Source organism: Squalius cephalus (genome assembly GCF_949319135.1).
Source record: "Squalius cephalus genome assembly, chromosome: 1".
Taxonomy (NCBI): domain Eukaryota; kingdom Metazoa; phylum Chordata; class Actinopteri; order Cypriniformes; family Leuciscidae; genus Squalius; species Squalius cephalus.
In genome coordinates, this window is record NC_137122.1 from 12,040,043 (window position 1) to 12,057,880 (window position 17,838).

Sequence of the window (17,838 nt, forward strand, 5' to 3'; positions counted from 1 at the left end):
GAACTTGGGCTCGATATAACTCTGCTGACAGAACTCTATCTAACCTCTAGATCCCCACAGAGAGAATAATCCAGATCAATATGACAGATGAGTAAAAGAAATACACAAATTGCATAGAACAAGATGAAGATTGAGAAACCTTGTCGTACATTACCCTTTATAGAGACCAAACATGCCACGTGTGATTTTGAAGTCTGAAGTCTGAAACCAAAAACCAAAAGAGTTTAAAAGAGAGAATTAATACATTTATACATTTTCCAAGTGGTTATGTATAGAATTAAAAGGGGTTTATTTCTCCTCCTCAACGAGTATTAACAGAACACCTGGTCCTGCCACTGTGTAAGCTTCATTTGGGATGCAGTTTTGGGGTGCAGTTTGTGGTGGAAAATTTTTAGATTTAGCAAATGAATGCCATATGGGTTCCTTATCTGTACGGGAACCTTGTTTTCTGTTTATACAGCTGGAAGAGACACTCAGAAGATGATAGGGCAGCGACCTCTGGCTACAGAGGTGAGAAGACCCCTGGGCTCGGGAGGGTAGCCATAAAGTTCCTTGTGCTCCTCTTGTCTAAACAAGTGGGTGATACACTATAAAACTGCCAGCCAACTCTTCCTCTTCGTCTCACTCATCTCGCAGCCCGACTGTGCGATGACTAGGTCCTATTCTTGCAAGAATAAATACTTTTAAAAGACAATTCAAATCAGTGTCGTCTTACGCAGTGAGAATTGAGAATTTAATATAATTTTTGCCACAACAAGTTTCATAGACCTTTGTTGGGAGATTGAGTTAAATATAATGAGTAATTTGTGTGTCTGATTGGTCCAGATGCAACAGATGACATCGCTTTACTTGATAATGCTTCACTAGCTAATGCTTTACCAAAGACGGTAGAATAACACAAGAAGTGGCACTCAAATTGTTTTGAATGGGGTTGTAAGTAACTTTAATTTCATTGTTTTTATCAATCAATTTATATCCGCATCTAAATATTTTATATTTAATTATTTTAACCAGAATTATTACATTCCCTTTAATTTCATAGGATAATACTAGCCACTTGTATGGTTGTTCTCCTGGTTCAGTTTTGCCATAAGTGGCCAATTGTTCATTGCATTCCTAGATGTGACCTCTAAACATTACCCAGGTTGAGAACTGTTGTTTTAGACAACAAAAAAATCATGTGATCAATTTCATTCTTTCAATGTAGATATTTTAATAGTACAGTATAATTATTTTTCTCTCAATCGCCTACAAATATGGCACACATGGGAATGAGATGACTAGCAATACATGACTAGCAAAAAGATGACAAGCAAAAAGAACTAAGCAGGCCTCTGTGATCACAAATAAAAAAACATGGAGCATGTCCTTTTCATGTGAAACAATGATTAATCCAGATTTGATTCAACATGACTGATGCAAAATGCTAAAAAAATAACAAATTGCTTTCTTATTGTTTTAAGAATGTTTGGCTAAAACAAAAGTATCAGACATATAGTTAAGTCAAAGATTAGATTTAGTTATCATATATCTGATTATACAACCATTGAATCACTTTCAGCTTTACAAGTCAATTGCGGTTGCTGAATTTGCTGTGATTTTCCTATCATTTTAACAGCATTACATTGTTCTATCGCACCCCGTTCGCATCTGTATTGGCATTCTCAAGTTCAGGGGCAGTGAATCAGCTACCATATGGGCAAAAGTTCACTTCAATAAAGAAAAAAGTGGCATCTGAGTTTGAAATCAGGTATTAAAAAAAGCGCCAAAAAAAGAGAGTGAACTTCACTTACCTGAACAGCGGTTGTCTGAGACGTCTTCTTCAACCTTCATAGTCCAGGCAAAGTAGTGTTTTACGACAGACTAATTGTAAAAGAATTTTTTTCAGCTTAGATAATTTCTATGTGATGTCCAGAACAACATACTAAAAGTCCTAAGATATCCTTGTTGAGGAAATATGTTAAATTCTCATCAATCCGAGATGTGTGCCAATAAGGCCAGGCAACAATACACTCCAATGGGGCTATTTTTTTCCCTTTACTCCTATCAAAATGAAACTTCACACAATGAAAGTACCCATGAAAAGTAACATTTTTTGTATTACAAGTTTCTTTGAAAATGAATTTTAATATGCAAATGAGCTATACACTAATCGATTATGCCCAAAATACACCCAAATAGGCTTAATGTTTTCCTTTACTCCTACCACAATAAAACTTTACATAGTAAAAGTATACATGAAAAGTAACTTTTTTTGTATTACAAGTTTCTTTTGAAATGAATTTGTAACATAATACATAAATAATAATAATAATTAAAAAAACATTGTGAACATTTTGTGAACATTGCTGAAAACTAAATACTATATTTATTCATTATTAATCATTTTTTAAACAATTGGACATATATTTTTACACTGACTCATTTATAAGTCAATTAATATTATTATTATTAATTATTAAAATCTTTACATCTTTTTCAGAACGGGAAGGGGAGAATAATCTTGCCTTGAAAATATAGTGCAGGCTTATAATTGTCCAGTACACAAAGTATGGCCCATAATCGCTACACTGATCTGGGCCACACACCTCCCATGCACAATCGGCCCAAATGTTGTCTGCCGTTATGCATGCAGTGCCATCATTGCCACACATGGCCCACAGTTGGCTGACATGATGCATGCCAGTGCCGGCAACACACCAGCAGTGCCATGATGAGGCCACATTTGGGCCAAGTCTGTTTGCTATGTGGGGTCCAAACACCAAATTATCATTCCTGTCATATTGTGATAAACGCTTACATCATCAAGCTTTGCCTGTTCTCATAATAAATGCAAGATGACAGTTAATGAACTGCTTTAGAACATAGATGATTTAATGAGAATGATCTAAGACGGTAAAACTGTCCTCATTTTCTAGCCTGCAGGCCATGAATTAATAATAAAGACGTATTATTTCACATTATTTCAAATCAGTGTGTTTGAAAATTCTATCAGTATATATCCTAGTATATAATCATCTAATATATGTGATCAAAACAACTGGCAGTGACCCAAAAAGAAGGCAGAAGTGATTGCTTATTACACATACTGTACATTTCTCACAATTTCAAAATGTACGTTCAATCAAGCCTCAATTCAGTCTTAATTTTTTTCCACCCTTAAATCATATTAAATAGGCAAGGCAAGTTTATTTATTTAGCACATTTCATACACTATGGAAATTCAAAGTGCTTTACACAGAAAGGAATTAAAATAATCACAAAATAAAAGCAAGGAAAATTAAAACAGTTATAAAAGAAATTAAAAGAGATATATGATACAGTTATAAATAGAATTAAAAGAGTAAAAAGATGATGCATATATAAACTTCTCATCTGGCAAAACACCGGTCTGTCTTATTTTTCACAACTCCCAGTTTTACTGTGAGATTTTCCCATGGTGATTTCACTGTGTCTGAGGTGTTCTTTCGCCTAAGAAATCTATTGGACGTCTCCGATGGACCTTTCCCTAAACTCGGACAGGAGGAGCTCTAGGTCTGACTCATGGGGTAACCTCGGGTTCACTAACCCATCAGTCCAAACCCCAAAAAAAACATTTGTTGGGAAGCTCTAGGAATGGAGTCGATCCAGTCCGCACCCCACAGAACCTCGAGTTTAACTGACACATCATACTCAAACTAACTACTAAACCACAGACCCAGGCCATCAGCAGGGTTTCATCTCTCAAGTTCCCCAATTAAGTGGTTTATGTTTGTCTCTTACCCAATTCTCAGTGCCATTTGAGTTCAGTTTAGAATCAAAAGGAGGAATACAGTGCAATCAGTCGGACATACAGTGGATACAGTTATAGAAATAATTAAAAGATTATACATAAATAAACTTCTCATCTGCAAACATGAAACTGTAAAGGATCTGCAATATATGGAAGTTAATTTAATCTTGTAATATTAATACGGTTATTAATGCGATTATGTACAAATAACTGTTTTTATGTACTTATGGGTCTGAATAATAATTACATTGTAAAATGTTTTGTCTTATTCAGCATCAAATAAAAGGTACCAGACAAATACTTGTAATTATCATTCCAATTCAAACCCAACTATTTATCAATTAAATAAGTTATTTTTGTTTTAGCAGGTTCAGTCCAAACTGGGTTCAGAGATGACCAGTTCTGTGTGGGTTAAGATGTCAGTTCCTCTTCTTTCTTTCTTCATTAACCACATGTGTTTCTCTAAAAACATGTGGTTAAACTAACAGAGTTCTCACACTCAGCAGAAACACTAAACCTCAACAGTGAGTTCACCGCTCTGAAAATACTACTGAAAATACGTAATCACACTAGTTCCACATTGCTAAATTAAAACTAGACCAAAGGTTATTAAAATAGTTCTGGAAGCGCTAGAACTCAAAGCCAGAACACAAAGAGGACAAAAGACAAAAATTCACTAAAATGTGTTTGTTAAAATGTAAAAGACATTGAAAGCATTAACAATGAATGAACCCATTAGGATTGAGTTATATTAGATTGATATTCCTCTGCTCATGTGGGTTTTGTATAATTATTTGACTGATTTGTTCTTGTTCACAGAGGCATAAAGTTGACTGCAGTTCTCCTGAGCTCCAGCTTTTGCTCCTCTGATGGAAGCATAAGTCACTTTATCATCACAGCGAACCTGAATGAACATCACAGTTGTTTCAACACACAATTATTACAGCATGTTGTTTGAGCTCAATTCATGAAGAACTGCATATAATCACACAAATCAAGAAGAACTGCATATAAGAGGAAAATATACAAACTATCATGCTGAGAGAAGCTGGACAACATCGAGGAAGTGTTCGCTCACCTTGTTCTTTTTGCTTCGTTTTTTACTGAACACAGCGACTTCAGTATAAGTCACATCATCTGTCTGCTCCTAAACATCAATGGAAAAAATCAAGCTATTAAATGCCATCCATCAATAATATTATCCTCAGGTTCTGCAAATGTTCAGGTAATATATGTGTAAAACGTGTGTCCTGGCAATTTCACATAAATGTTTTGTGAAAATCTATTATACAGACATGACGTTATGATGACAGATCCTATTGTAACATGACAGCAGGGCTTAAAGTGAAAAAAAATCCTGAGCCTGAACTTTCTGTGGCTCAACCAGGACTTTTACCAAGCCCGTTTCAGGCATGAAAACGGGTCAAGTGTGAAAAAGGTGAGAAGGATATTACCCCTTTAGGGGGGTCCGGGGGCATGATCCCCCGGGAAGAACATTTTGAAAATTCCAAATTTTAAAGCATCAGTCTGATGCAATTTGAGATGCATTTTTTTTTTTGTCAACCTTGGGAGAGCTGGAGAAACTTAACTTCAGCCATGAGTCAAAAATATTATGGCCTCCTTACTTGGTATTATGCAAGCCATTTCATGCCAGCCTGTCACTGGGTCTAACATTTACAGTATATGAGGCACAATGTGGTAAGAGCACCACAAATGGCTTAATGCAAAACCCCCACAAGATATGGTGGACATGCTGTAACTCGTCTACTCTCCCATCGTGATTGACAGCCAATACAATATTATGTAATTCAGATTTGAATACATTTTATTGGCAAAGATAACCTAAAACACACAATACAGTGGTCTCCAGCACAGTGGCGGAGCCAGAATTTTTTTAAAGGGGTGGCACTACCCAGAGTGGGGTGGCAACTTGAGGCGGCAGGGGGTGAGGTTGGTTCTTGACCACTTTTAATAAGCCAAACCAAATTTTTAAATAACTGTCAACTACATGTTTTGGGCTTGGTCCTCTGTTTTGGAAGCACAGCTCTATAAAATCTTATATAGTCCTGGCCTACATCTCTACACTGCAAGTCTGAAGGGCATCTAAACTGTTCATATTGATACAATAATAAATAATATGTCCTACTTCTCATGTAGTCTCATTAGCATATTGTAGCTGTACTGGACAGCAACAAATTGCATCTACATCATCCTCTATTGACGAGGTTTGCCAAACCGGGTTACACAAAGAGCAAGTCGAAGAGCCCATATACTGTAGAAGAGCAAGTTTTTCACAGTCTATAGGACTGTCACTCCAGTTCAACCCCAAACTAAGTAATATGATACTGTCACTGTTAGGGATGGGTATCTTTAAGTATTTATCAATACTACTCCTCTTATCGATACTCCTTATCGATCCGGTACTTTAACGGTACTTAAAAAAATAAATAAAAAAAGTTAGATTGAGACTACTGTATATAGGCAATGTAGCCTAGGCCTATATTTATTTTTATTACACTTTTTATTACACATTTACTCTACATTTGGACCTAATTTATTTCCAATTTGTGCAAACACTTAATATATGGGAGGTAAAATACAAGTATAGACCAAAATGTGAAGTTTTTTCAAAATTATCTAGTAAATAAAGCAGGGCTATTCAATTAGCTTCATTCGGGGCCGGATTATCAAATCGAAAAGTTGAGGTGGGCCGGTGGGTTGGTTTGGGGGTTTATCTTATTTTTTTAAACATAACAGTTTCAATAAATAAGTTAAAGTAACCCTAAAAAAGTATGGTATTTACTTGGAAATGTGGTACCCAACAGTATGCAGATATATAAAACCATAATAAATAAAAACTTGATAATTTACAGCTGTGTACAACTATTTTCCTTGGAACAAATAAATTAATTATACAAACTTGTAGCTGTTGGTGAGAAATAATACTTATTTTATTTATAATTGTTATGTTTAAATGAAAATATTCTGACAGTGAGACTTGATAACCACATGCTACTCACTCCCACTGTATAAAAAATGGCTAAACACAAGTTAAAACTATACGCAGTACGCACCTTTACAAAGAAACTGCCATAATTTCATAACAAACATTAATTATATATATTCCTCTACCCACCTAATAAATCTAATGCAATATAAATCACTATATTTACTATTATACTGTATAATATTATAGTAAATATATATATATTTACTATATTTATTTATTACTACATAGTATTCAATATAAATATTGCACATTCTGCCCAACCATGGTAAATTACTACAGTACATTCATGGTAAATGTTTGTAAGGGTGATTAGGGGATTTCTAATTTCGTTCATGCCACAACGTTTCTCCTGCTTTCCTCACCAGTCTAGTTGGGAATGTTGAGGCTGTTTCATCCGATTTAATACTAATTAAATCATCGAGTGATTTGTGGTTTGTAACAGAAAGGTTTCTGTCGAACTGTAACGCTTTCCACTGGTTGTCGCAACGCTGTTTAATATAGTGTCCGGGACCGGGAGTAAACGCAACTATTTGTTGTTACTGACACATAATAACTGCTGAAATATTTGCACGTAAAACGTTTCTCAGGTCAATCGAGCGAGTATCAAATTCAAACTAAATTAGCCGCACCGCCAGGAAAAGAGGAGGAGGGAGGTTGGTGCCGTCGGGCCGGATGGAGATGATTGGCGGGCCGCATTTGGCCCGCGGGCCGCCAATTGGATAGCCCGGAAATAAAGGATTAAGTCTCATACATGTTTTGTTAATCAGGCTGTTGGTTAGATTTGGCTGTAGCTGTGGGACTGAGCCCAAATGAAAATTTAGAGCTGTAAAATAATGAACTAGACAGCCACAGTCTGTTTTCTGCCACTTTCACCTTATGTCATGGTCTCGTTCACTCCGGCTCCAACATGCCACCACGAAGCCTGGAAATTTCCGCAGCGGAAGACGCGAGTCAGGTCTAGACCAAGAAAACTCTCTCCGACCCTCCCGGTTTTCGAGATATCCACACAAAACCGCTTCTCCCCTCTTCGCGAAACAGAACGCGATGCTGTGATCATTGGCGATTCCATCGTTCGACACGTACACGCTACGTTAAATAAAAGTAAGGTGCATAGTCACTGCTTTCCTGGTGCTTGTGTTTCTGAAATCGCTGCTCGCGTTCCCGAGATTCTGAACGATAACGAGCGCGTCGGAACTGTGGTCCTGCACGCGGGAGTGAACGACATCAGGCTGCGCCAGACGGAGGTTCTGAAGAAAGACTTCAGGAATCTGATCGATACGGTACGCAGCACATCGCCTGATATAACGATCATTGTGTCAGGACCGCTTCCCACGTACCGTCTAGGTCATGAAAAGTTTAGTAGATTATTCGCGCTAAATGAATGGTTAATGTCATGGTGCAATGAGCAGAAACTGCTCTTTGTAAATAATTGGAATCTGTTTTGGGAGCGTCCTAGGCTTTACCGTGCTGATGGCTTACACCCAAGCAGATTCGGATCGGATCTTCTGTCAGATAACATCTTCAAAATGTTAAATACCTTTTGACTAGTAACCAAAAGTCCAAATCATAGTCTCTGCTGCACCAATTTAACTGATATAAATAGTGTAGAACATTGCATAGAAACTGTGTCTATTCCTTGTTTAGTGAGTTTAAATAATATATCTACTGCAGGATCTAGAAAAAATCTAATTGTTATTAAACCAGAAAATGTTGCTATTAGTAATCAAAAACAATTTCTAAAGCTAGGTCTTCTAAACATTAGATCACTCACACCTAAGGCAGTTATTGTAAATGAAATAGTCACAGATAATAGCTTCGATGTACTTTGCCTTACTGAAACCTGGCTTAAACCAAATGATTATTTCGGTCTAAATGAGTCTACTCCATCAGGATACTCCTATAAGCACGAGCCCCGTCTGATTGGTCGTGGCGGCGGTGTTGCAACAATCTATAGAGATATTCTCAATGTTACTCAGAAAACGGGCTATAAGTTTATTTCGTTTGAAGTACTTGTACTAAATGTTACGCTCTTAGATGCTAGAAAAACATCCCTATTATCTCTAGCCTTGGCTACCGTATATAGACCGCCTAGGCCTTACGCTGATTTCCTAAAAGAGTTTGCAGATTTTCTCTCAGACCTATTAGTTAATTTCGATAAAGCATTAATTGTTGGAGACTTTAATATCCACGTAGATAATTCAAATGATGCGCTAGGGGCTGCGTTTACAGATTTATTAAACTCCTTTGGGGTCAAGCAAAACGTTACCGGACCAACTCATCGTTTTAATCATACACTCGATTTAATTATATCACATGGAACCGATCCAACCGATATAGATATCATTCCACAAAGTGACGATGTCACTGACCATTACCTGGTAACTTGCATATTACGTACTCCTGTAATATGTCATGCTGCGCCGCGTTATCGATTAGGCAGAACAATCCTTCCATCCACCATAGATAATTTTTCAAATAGCTTATCTGATCTGTCTCAGCTGCTCAGTGAACCCAAGCAAACAGATGAACTTGAGGAATTAACTAGCACTATGAGCACCATTCTCTCTGGAACATTGGATATTGTTGCACCCATTAGATTAAGAAAGGTCAGAGAGAAAAGTAAAGCACCATGGTACAACAATACTACGCATGTTCTAAAGAGAGAAACCCGTAATTTAGAGCGTAAATGGAAAAAAACTAACTTAGAGGTCTTTAGAATCGCATGGAAAGACAGTATGTCACATTATAAAAAGGCCCTAAAAGAGGCCAGGGCTGAGCATCTCCGCAAACTAATAGAAAACAACCAAAACAATCTTAGGTTCTTATTTAACACCGTGGCTAGACTAACAAATAAACAGATGTCTCCTGAACAAAATATTCCGTTACAGTTTAGTAGTAATGATTTCATGAAGTTCTTCACTGAGAAAATAGAAAACATCAGAACCACAATTGTAAACGTTCAATCCTCAATTGCGCCTTATAATTCATCCTCAACTATCACCCCGCAAGAACAATTACAATGCTTTACAACTATAGAACAAAAAGAGTTAAATAAACTTATCACTTCATCTAAAACAACAACATGTTTACTAGATCCTATACCAACTAAACTATTGAAAGAAGTGTTACCTATAGTGGAAGAGCCTCTCCTCAATATTATTAACTCGTCTTTATCTTTAGGTTATGTTCCAAGAACATTTAAACTGGCAGTTATAAAACCTCTCATTAAGAAACCACAATTAGATCCACATAATCTAGCAAATTATAGACCCATTTCAAATCTACCTTTTATGTCTAAAATACTAGAAAAAGCTGTGTCCGCTCAACTGGGCTCTTTCTTGCAAGAAAATGACATCTATGAAAAGTTTCAGTCTGGGTTCAGGCCGCATCATAGCACTGAAACTGCGCTTGTTAAAATCACAAATGATTTACTTTTAGCTTCTGACCAAGGCTGTATCTCAATATTAGTTTTACTTGATCTTAGTGCTGCGTTCGATACTATAGATCATACAATACTCTTAGATCGACTACAAAATTATACTGGTGTTCAAGGACAAGCATTAAGCTGGTTTAGATTGTATTTATCTGACCGCTACCATTTTGTTTATTTAAATGGAGAAAAATCGATCATAACTCCAGTAAACTATGGAGTGCCGCAGGGATCTGTGTTAGGCCCTCTATTATTCTCAATATATATGCTGCCACTTGGAAATATTATAAGGAAACATGGAATTAGTTTCCATTGTTATGCTGATGACACTCAAATCTATATTTCATCACGGCCAGATGAAAACGCTAAATTATCCAAATTGACAGAGTGTGTTAAAGATATAAAAGATTGGATGACGCGCAATTTTCTTTTATTAAATCCAGACAAGACAGAGGTACTAATCATCGGTTCAAAAAACCACCCACAAAACCTCTCACAATACAACTTTAACATAGTTGGATGTCCTGTTACTTCATCCTCTACAGTAAAAGACCTTGGTGTTATATTAGACTGCAACCTGTCTTTTGAAAATCATATTTCATATGTTACAAGAACAGCCTTTTTCCACATTAGAAACATTGCTAAGCTACGTAACATGCTATCTGTTTCTGATGCAGAAAAGTTAGTTCATGCATTCATGACCTCGAGACTAGATTACTGTAATGCTTTATTAGCTGGTTGTCCTGCATCCTCAATAAACAAGCTACAGTTAGTCCAAAATGCCGCCGCTAGAGTTCTTACTAGATCAAGAAAATATGATCATATAACACCAATTTTATCATCACTACATTGGCTACCTTTAAAGTTCCGTATTAATTACAAGGTATTGCTACTGACTTATAAAGCCCTAAACGGCTTAGCTCCAGTCTATTTAACCGATCTTCTATCGCCCTATAATCCATCGCGCTCTTTAAGGTCAGTAAATTCGAGGCTTTTGGTCATACCTAGGATATCCAGATCCACCAAAGGAGGGAGAGCATTTTCACATTTAGCACCAAAACTCTGGAATAGCCTTCCTGATACTGTTCGTTGCTCAGACTCGCTCTCCCAGTTTAAAACTAGATTAAAGACGCATCTCTTCAGCCAGGCATTCATATAATACTTTTAATCTTACAGTTAAATCCGACCTCTAGTTCATAAACGCCAGAGGAGAACTGGCCCCCGACTGAGCCCGGGTTCTCCCAAGGTTTTTTTTTCTCCATTAGGTCACCTGATGGAGTTTTTCGGTTCCTTGCCACCGTTGTCTTTGGCTTGCTCAGTTGGGGATATTTGGGAATATTTAATTTAATTAATCAATCAACGATACTATTGATCAGCATTACCAAACGTGGACGTTCCACTAGAAACAAACATTGATGTATTGTTTTAATTTATTACTGTGAAGCTGCTTTGATACAACCTATGTTGTGAAAAGCGCTATATAAATAAACTTGACTTGACTTGACATGTCCAGTGGGTCAACACCGGCTCGCACTGACGTGCACGTGGGAGCGTGCACACGTGTGCGCATTCACGCTACTGTGTGCGCCGTTTGCGGAAAAAGTCCACCCGAAACTCTTAAGTTTGGGTATTTGTGAATAAAGAACAGTGCAAGGCTCTGTTCAATATGAAGGCGTTACATTTTGCTTTTTACAGCGGGTTAGCGGCAGCAGCTGGGGGGTGGGGTGGGTTGGGGTGGATTACACCGCGTGTCTTTCCCGTGCACACCTGTCTCACCGCGCACGGCTGCAGAAGGGAGGCGCGGAGCGGAGCGGGCATGGTCCGACACCGTACTCTTGTGCGGGGTACCGGGGATGGACAGAACCGATGCAGCGAATAAATTCATGAGAGCGACAGAGCCTTTCAGTGCTTATTTTAGCGCCGGTGATAAGCGCGGCAACGCAGCGACCCCGTTCGCTTACTTTACTCCACAGAATAAGCATATAAACTCTACACTCACTGTGGATCAGTCGTAGAACTTGCTGCTCTTCGCCTCTTTATCCGATGACTCGTCTGGTCGATCATTAGCGTCCATTTTGCAAAACTTATTTTGCATAATCCACAACAACAGGCCTGTCTTCCACCTGCCCTGTGCCCATCGCCGCTTCTTTTAGATGTTTAAAGTTGTAAATAAGCCATTAACACTAGCTACAGCATCCGCATAGTCATTGTTTTGGTTTCCGAGAGAAGCGCGTTAGAGCGAGGCTGCATGTGAGATGCATTCAGGGACCGTAAGAAGTGCGGGAAAGGCGAGGATTTTTTCACAAATGTGCATAAAATCGGGACAAATATATAACAGTCGAGTTCTCCAGCGGGTGGCAATAGTGGTGACAGGTAGGTTGAAGGGGACCGGTGTGTTATTAAAGTCAGATTAAAGTGCCTCCGACTGTAATTTGCAGCCTGATAAATACATTTTTCCTGCGCCGGAGGCCGGACCTGCCCTCAAGCCGGAAATCCGGCCCCCCGCCGGAATACTTTAAGCCCTGTGACAGGATGATTGACTTGACTTGACCCACACAACAGGAACAACACATGATGAAATCCACAACTAGAACAATGGGCAATTAGTCACAGGTAGCACAACACACATTTAGGGTACGTTTACACGAAAACGATATGCTTAAAAAAGTTTCCTTTGAGTTTTCTGCGTACAGACGACACCATTGTCAAAACGATCCACATTCACACAGATCCACAAAAACAACTGAAAACGCTGTATTCTGCTGCCAGGCCACTAGCCTGGTAATACCAAACTCTGCTACTTCGCTTTGCTTCGTAGACAGAGTCTGGCATGGCATAATTGAAAAGCGTTTTCTTTCTCGCGGGGGGGGGGGCTTGTCTGAAGTTTAAAATCATTGGTTACCCGTAAGCCAATCACATAACGTTTGGTTATGACGTGTGTTATGCGCCGGCTCAGCCGCATCGAACTTCCACTGTAAACACATGTATGATGCGAAAACAAAACCATAGAGCGAAATACCGGAGTGAACATGGCTGTGAACGACTTTTGCAGATTATGTGAAGTAAATCTACGCATCCACGGTACAATCAGCGTCTACGTCACGGCTCTAAGCCCGCCCTCTATTCGTTGATTGGCCGGCTGTTTTCAGGCCGGAGGAAAACGGGGAAAACGGTCGCTATCTCAGACTGAGTACAGAAGCAAACTGAAATTGAGCGGAAGTACGAAGTCTGACGTAGTCAGGCTACCAGGCCACTAGATGGCGATGAAACACTATAGACTGAACACGTAATACACATGTGCATGACCTCATCGTCTTCAGAGATTCACATTTTTGTTGTTTACACAGAGAGCGTTTTCAAAAACTTGTACTTTGAAACCCGTTTTCAAAACTTTGCGTTTTCAGGGACCCAAACCGTTGTTGTCGTGTAAATGAACGGGCAAAACGCATAAACAGTTTTACGTTTTTAGTTGAAAACGGTGTCATGTGAACAGCCCCTCAGACAAAGAACAGGTGAGCACACACTCAGACTGGCGAGGGCTCATCAACGACTAAACGAGAGGCCGTGGTCACTGGAAACTAGGAGGCGGGACAAGAGGAACACATGACCAACACAAATAAACACAACACCATGTGCTCAAACACAACACAGACAAAGACAGATTAAACTAAGACAAGACTGACAGAACTGTCTGCTGAGAACCCTGACATTTTATAATCTGAGTAATAAGAGTGTCATATTTTAGGGTCAGTCCTTATGAACATTAATAACTCATGGATCAACCTGCAATACTTACCACAGAGTCACCAGTCCCTCTTCTGTTGCCTGAAACATAATGTCACGGGAAAGTTTATGATCAAACACACACACAGTCTCTAATGCAGATGACAATCAGTGTTTAAAAGAGTCTAGAAGAATCTAGTGCTGTAGAATAGAAACATTATTTTTGTTAACTCATTGATTTTCTCTTCACTTTTAAAGAAAGAAATTTGTCTAAATTACATATTTATTTTATCAGATGTTTTTGTCTGTTGTTACAAAATATGAAAAACTCACCCGCTCTTTTTTTACGAATCACCCAGAGAATAAGAGCCAGAAGGAGAAGAGCGAATGAAGCGGCAACAACAATCACAATCACAGTCACTGAGAGAGAGTATATAGAGAGACAGATTCAGCAGGACTATATTACTGTGTTTAACCAAACACATAAAAATGGCACATTTAATAGCATAATTATCCTTATTTATCATGTAAATTGATGCTTGTGATGATGATTTTATAGAAATTGATATATAATAAAAGCCATCTGTACACTAACAGACTGTACCTCATATGTTCACTAAATGAATGTGACATGATTGTTTAGGATTGTCTGGATGAGAATGATGTGTTTGACATTTAATGACAGTTACTTTTTACATTACGGTATTAGTTTTCATGTTTATGATTGTTGGTGATGTACAAGAGAGTGGAATTAGAAAGTGATGTAGATTACAAATTAAACATGGCTTGAGTCAAAATCTGTGATCAGCTGCTCGAACAACGAGTCGGTCAAATGAGGATGATGTTCACACACACCTGGATTCAGAGAGTTTGCTGTGGTATCTGGAGTTGTTGCTGTAGTTGATGTTACAACTGTTAAAAACAAAATGGAAATAGAAATATATAATATTTTAATGCATGAACACAATATCAAGGCATTTACTTTACAAGCTGCTGTAGTCCAGAGCTACAGTATCAGTGCTGAAAGCTGCTCACACTAACATGGGATGAGTTATGTTCAAAATATCAGAGATCGTAGTTTCCCCGCCTCCTCAGACTCGACACTCACATGGGTTGCCAGTTTGAGGACACGCAACAGAACGAGCATAATTGACAATGAAAGCCGAGGAGACTTACAAGACACTGTAAGTTGATGAGTTGATTTATCCGTGTTTTAATAAGCTCTTGTTCATAGAGATGTTTAGATGGATACTGAGGCTTTTTAGGTTGTGTAGAATCTGCGATCTCTGACCCAGTTTGTTTGATGGCTGCGATACGCTGTTTTCCTGCTATCTGGCATCCCGGGGTGTGGGAATACTATTGGCTGAACTGGCAGTGGGCGGAGTCACACAGACAAAAACAAAAACAGACTGACTATAAATAATAAGTAAATAACTGGCTGTAGAAGTGTTTTCAGAGAAACGAGTAGAGTGAAAAAAGTTACAGCACCTTTAATACTGACGTCCTCTGACATAATTTTCACTACAATATTCCCCCCACCCCCTTGCTGAGGCTGCAACCCGATTGGTCCCTATCCCTAAACTCCGCCCCCTCCGAACTCCGCCCTCCGTCAGGAAGTCCACGACCATGTGTTCAGATACTGATTCTAGAAAACTCCATGAGTCGGTCAAATGAGGATGATGTTCATACACACCTGGATTCGGAGAGTTTGCTGTGGTATCTGGAGTAAGTGTTGTTGCTGTAGTTGATGTAACTGTTAAAAACAAAATGGAAACAGAAATATGTCATATTTTAACGCATAAACACAATATCAAGGCATTAATTTTACAAACTGCTGTATGTTTAATAAATCCTCACAATGGGCCCATTCATACACCCGCGCAATACAGCGCCAGGCGAGACGCAAGTGTGTTTTGCTAGTTTCAGCCTGACACATTTTTATATTTTCACGTCCTGCGACACGTTGTATAAATAGCAAATGCATTTGTGCCCATCGGTGCGCCCATGGGCTGCTGGTCTATACGAACGAGCACGAGGAGTGTGTTCAGGCGCATTGTCGGTGTGTTGCTATTTTGAGGAACTGAAATAGACAGAGCCATTGACCAACTGAAACCTGCTCTAAAGTCAATGGTGCAATATTTTTTTTTTTTTGTTATTTAAAGAGGGTCCACAACGCGTGTACACTTATTACACACACTCTGCTTATTAAATGCACAGGGACGTGCAGCAGTCAATGCCAAAAATGTAAAAAAAAAAAAAAGGATTATAATGTAAAAGATTATTATTGTGTACATAAAGATATGGTGAATCCGGCTTGTCCCGTAGATTGTCCCTTTATCCACATGAGGTGGGACGTACCGTTTTTAATTAATTTAATGCTTGTGGGTAATGTAGTGTCGAATTATATTCCGTGAGTGAGCGTATAAAAGGGATTCGAATGCACCGTTTGTGTGTGTGTGGTCAACGCCTGTGCGTCATTGCCGCGACCGCCCATGTGTTTGGCTAACTAGTTAGCACACAGATTAGTGACTTTATGTAACAGTCATTTGGTTTATAGCGTTATGGCGGATGGTTTGTTGCTGGGGGTTGTTGGCGGCGGCTGTTCATATGCCCCTCCTGCATTCCCGTGCTTCTGTTGGCATGGCGATAGTCTTCTGTGTGCGTGACTTGAACTTGCGACCCGCAATAATATGAAGGTACGTGTAACTACCGCTACTGCACAACGTTCATTCATAGTTATGTTGGGAGTAATTTTGTTTAAATTCTAACAGGAATAATCTGTTCTCGGGTACCGTGTGTTCAGTGAGGCCTGCGGGGAAACACTATTGATGCTGCTGCTTTGTCCATCCTGGTTTCTCCTGTGACGAACTCGCACGTCAGCGCGTGTGCGCTCGGTTCATGTGTTTGTGACTCCTGCTTTCCAGCATATATTGTTTATGTGATCGCTGGGTTGCTGGTGAAGTATGAAAGTGGAGTGAATATCCACCCAGTTTTGGTGCCCCATTCTTAACCTCAGCGTGGTTTGATGCACGATTCTCTGGTTTATTAATTAGATGTTTTTCTTCTGTAACTTTTATTTAAGTTTTAGTTTTAGTTGTTGTTATTTGTTTTGTTTATTTGGAGCCCATTGTGTTAATTTTGTATCTCGTTATAGGAGCCGAGGCTTCAGGGCCGGCCGCTCATAGGCCCTCGTGTGCGGTGGTGGGATTCTGTCACAGAGTGCTGCGTGTTCATGCTTGACCTTATTTGTGTGTGTGTTCAGATACTGATTCTAGAAAACTCCATGAGTCGGTCAAATGAGGATGATGATCATACACACCTGGATTCGGAGGGTTTGCTGTGGTATCTGGAGTAAGTGTTGTTGCTGAAGTTGATGTAACTGTTAAAAACAAAATGGAAATAGAAATATGTCATATTTTAATGCATGAACACAATGTCAAGGCATTCATTTTACAAACTGCTTTATGTTTCATAAATCCTCACTCAAAAAAAATGATTCTTGGCACTAATTGAATTTAAGCAAACAATTTAACTAAAATATATTTAAAAATGTATAAAATAATCATTATTGTTGCGAATTACTCTTACACAACATGAATGTAATTGATCCAAGTCCAAACTGATCAAATTACATACACTATACTTGATTTGTTGCCGTAAGGAGCAGATTCAGATGTGGCGCATGCGCACTAGAGTAAAAAACAAACAAACAAACAAACAAAAAAAAACTCTGAAGGCGCAGGCGGCAACAGTCGTTGGAGCTTGGAGGTGCGACTCGGCGTCAGCGATTTTCGTTAACAGATGTGGAATATTCAACAAGGTAAGATATTTTCTATATTTATAAATGATTTAGACTTCATCAACAATTTTTTTTAAAAAAATGTGATCGACCTGATTTAATTA

General features: G+C 38.7%; 1 protein-coding gene across 1 annotated transcript in view; it reads right to left on the reverse strand.

Moving 5' to 3' along the window:
- Window positions 1-3,165: 3,165 nt before the first annotated feature.
- LOC307165936 (uncharacterized protein) overlaps window positions 3,166-17,838 on the reverse strand; it is a gene marked incomplete at its 5' end in the record, with an annotated part of 45,726 nt that continues 31,053 nt past the window's right edge. Inside the window, 6 exons of the mRNA XM_079884023.1 lie at window positions 3,166-4,676; window positions 4,851-4,919; window positions 14,009-14,037; window positions 14,269-14,355; window positions 14,791-14,847; window positions 15,629-15,688. Coding sequence (XP_079740149.1) covers window positions 4,563-4,676; window positions 4,851-4,919; window positions 14,009-14,037; window positions 14,269-14,355; window positions 14,791-14,847; window positions 15,629-15,688 — 416 coding nt within the window. The 3' untranslated portion in view covers window positions 3,166-4,562. The remainder of the gene's footprint in view (window positions 4,677-4,850; window positions 4,920-14,008; window positions 14,038-14,268; window positions 14,356-14,790; window positions 14,848-15,628; window positions 15,689-17,838) is intronic.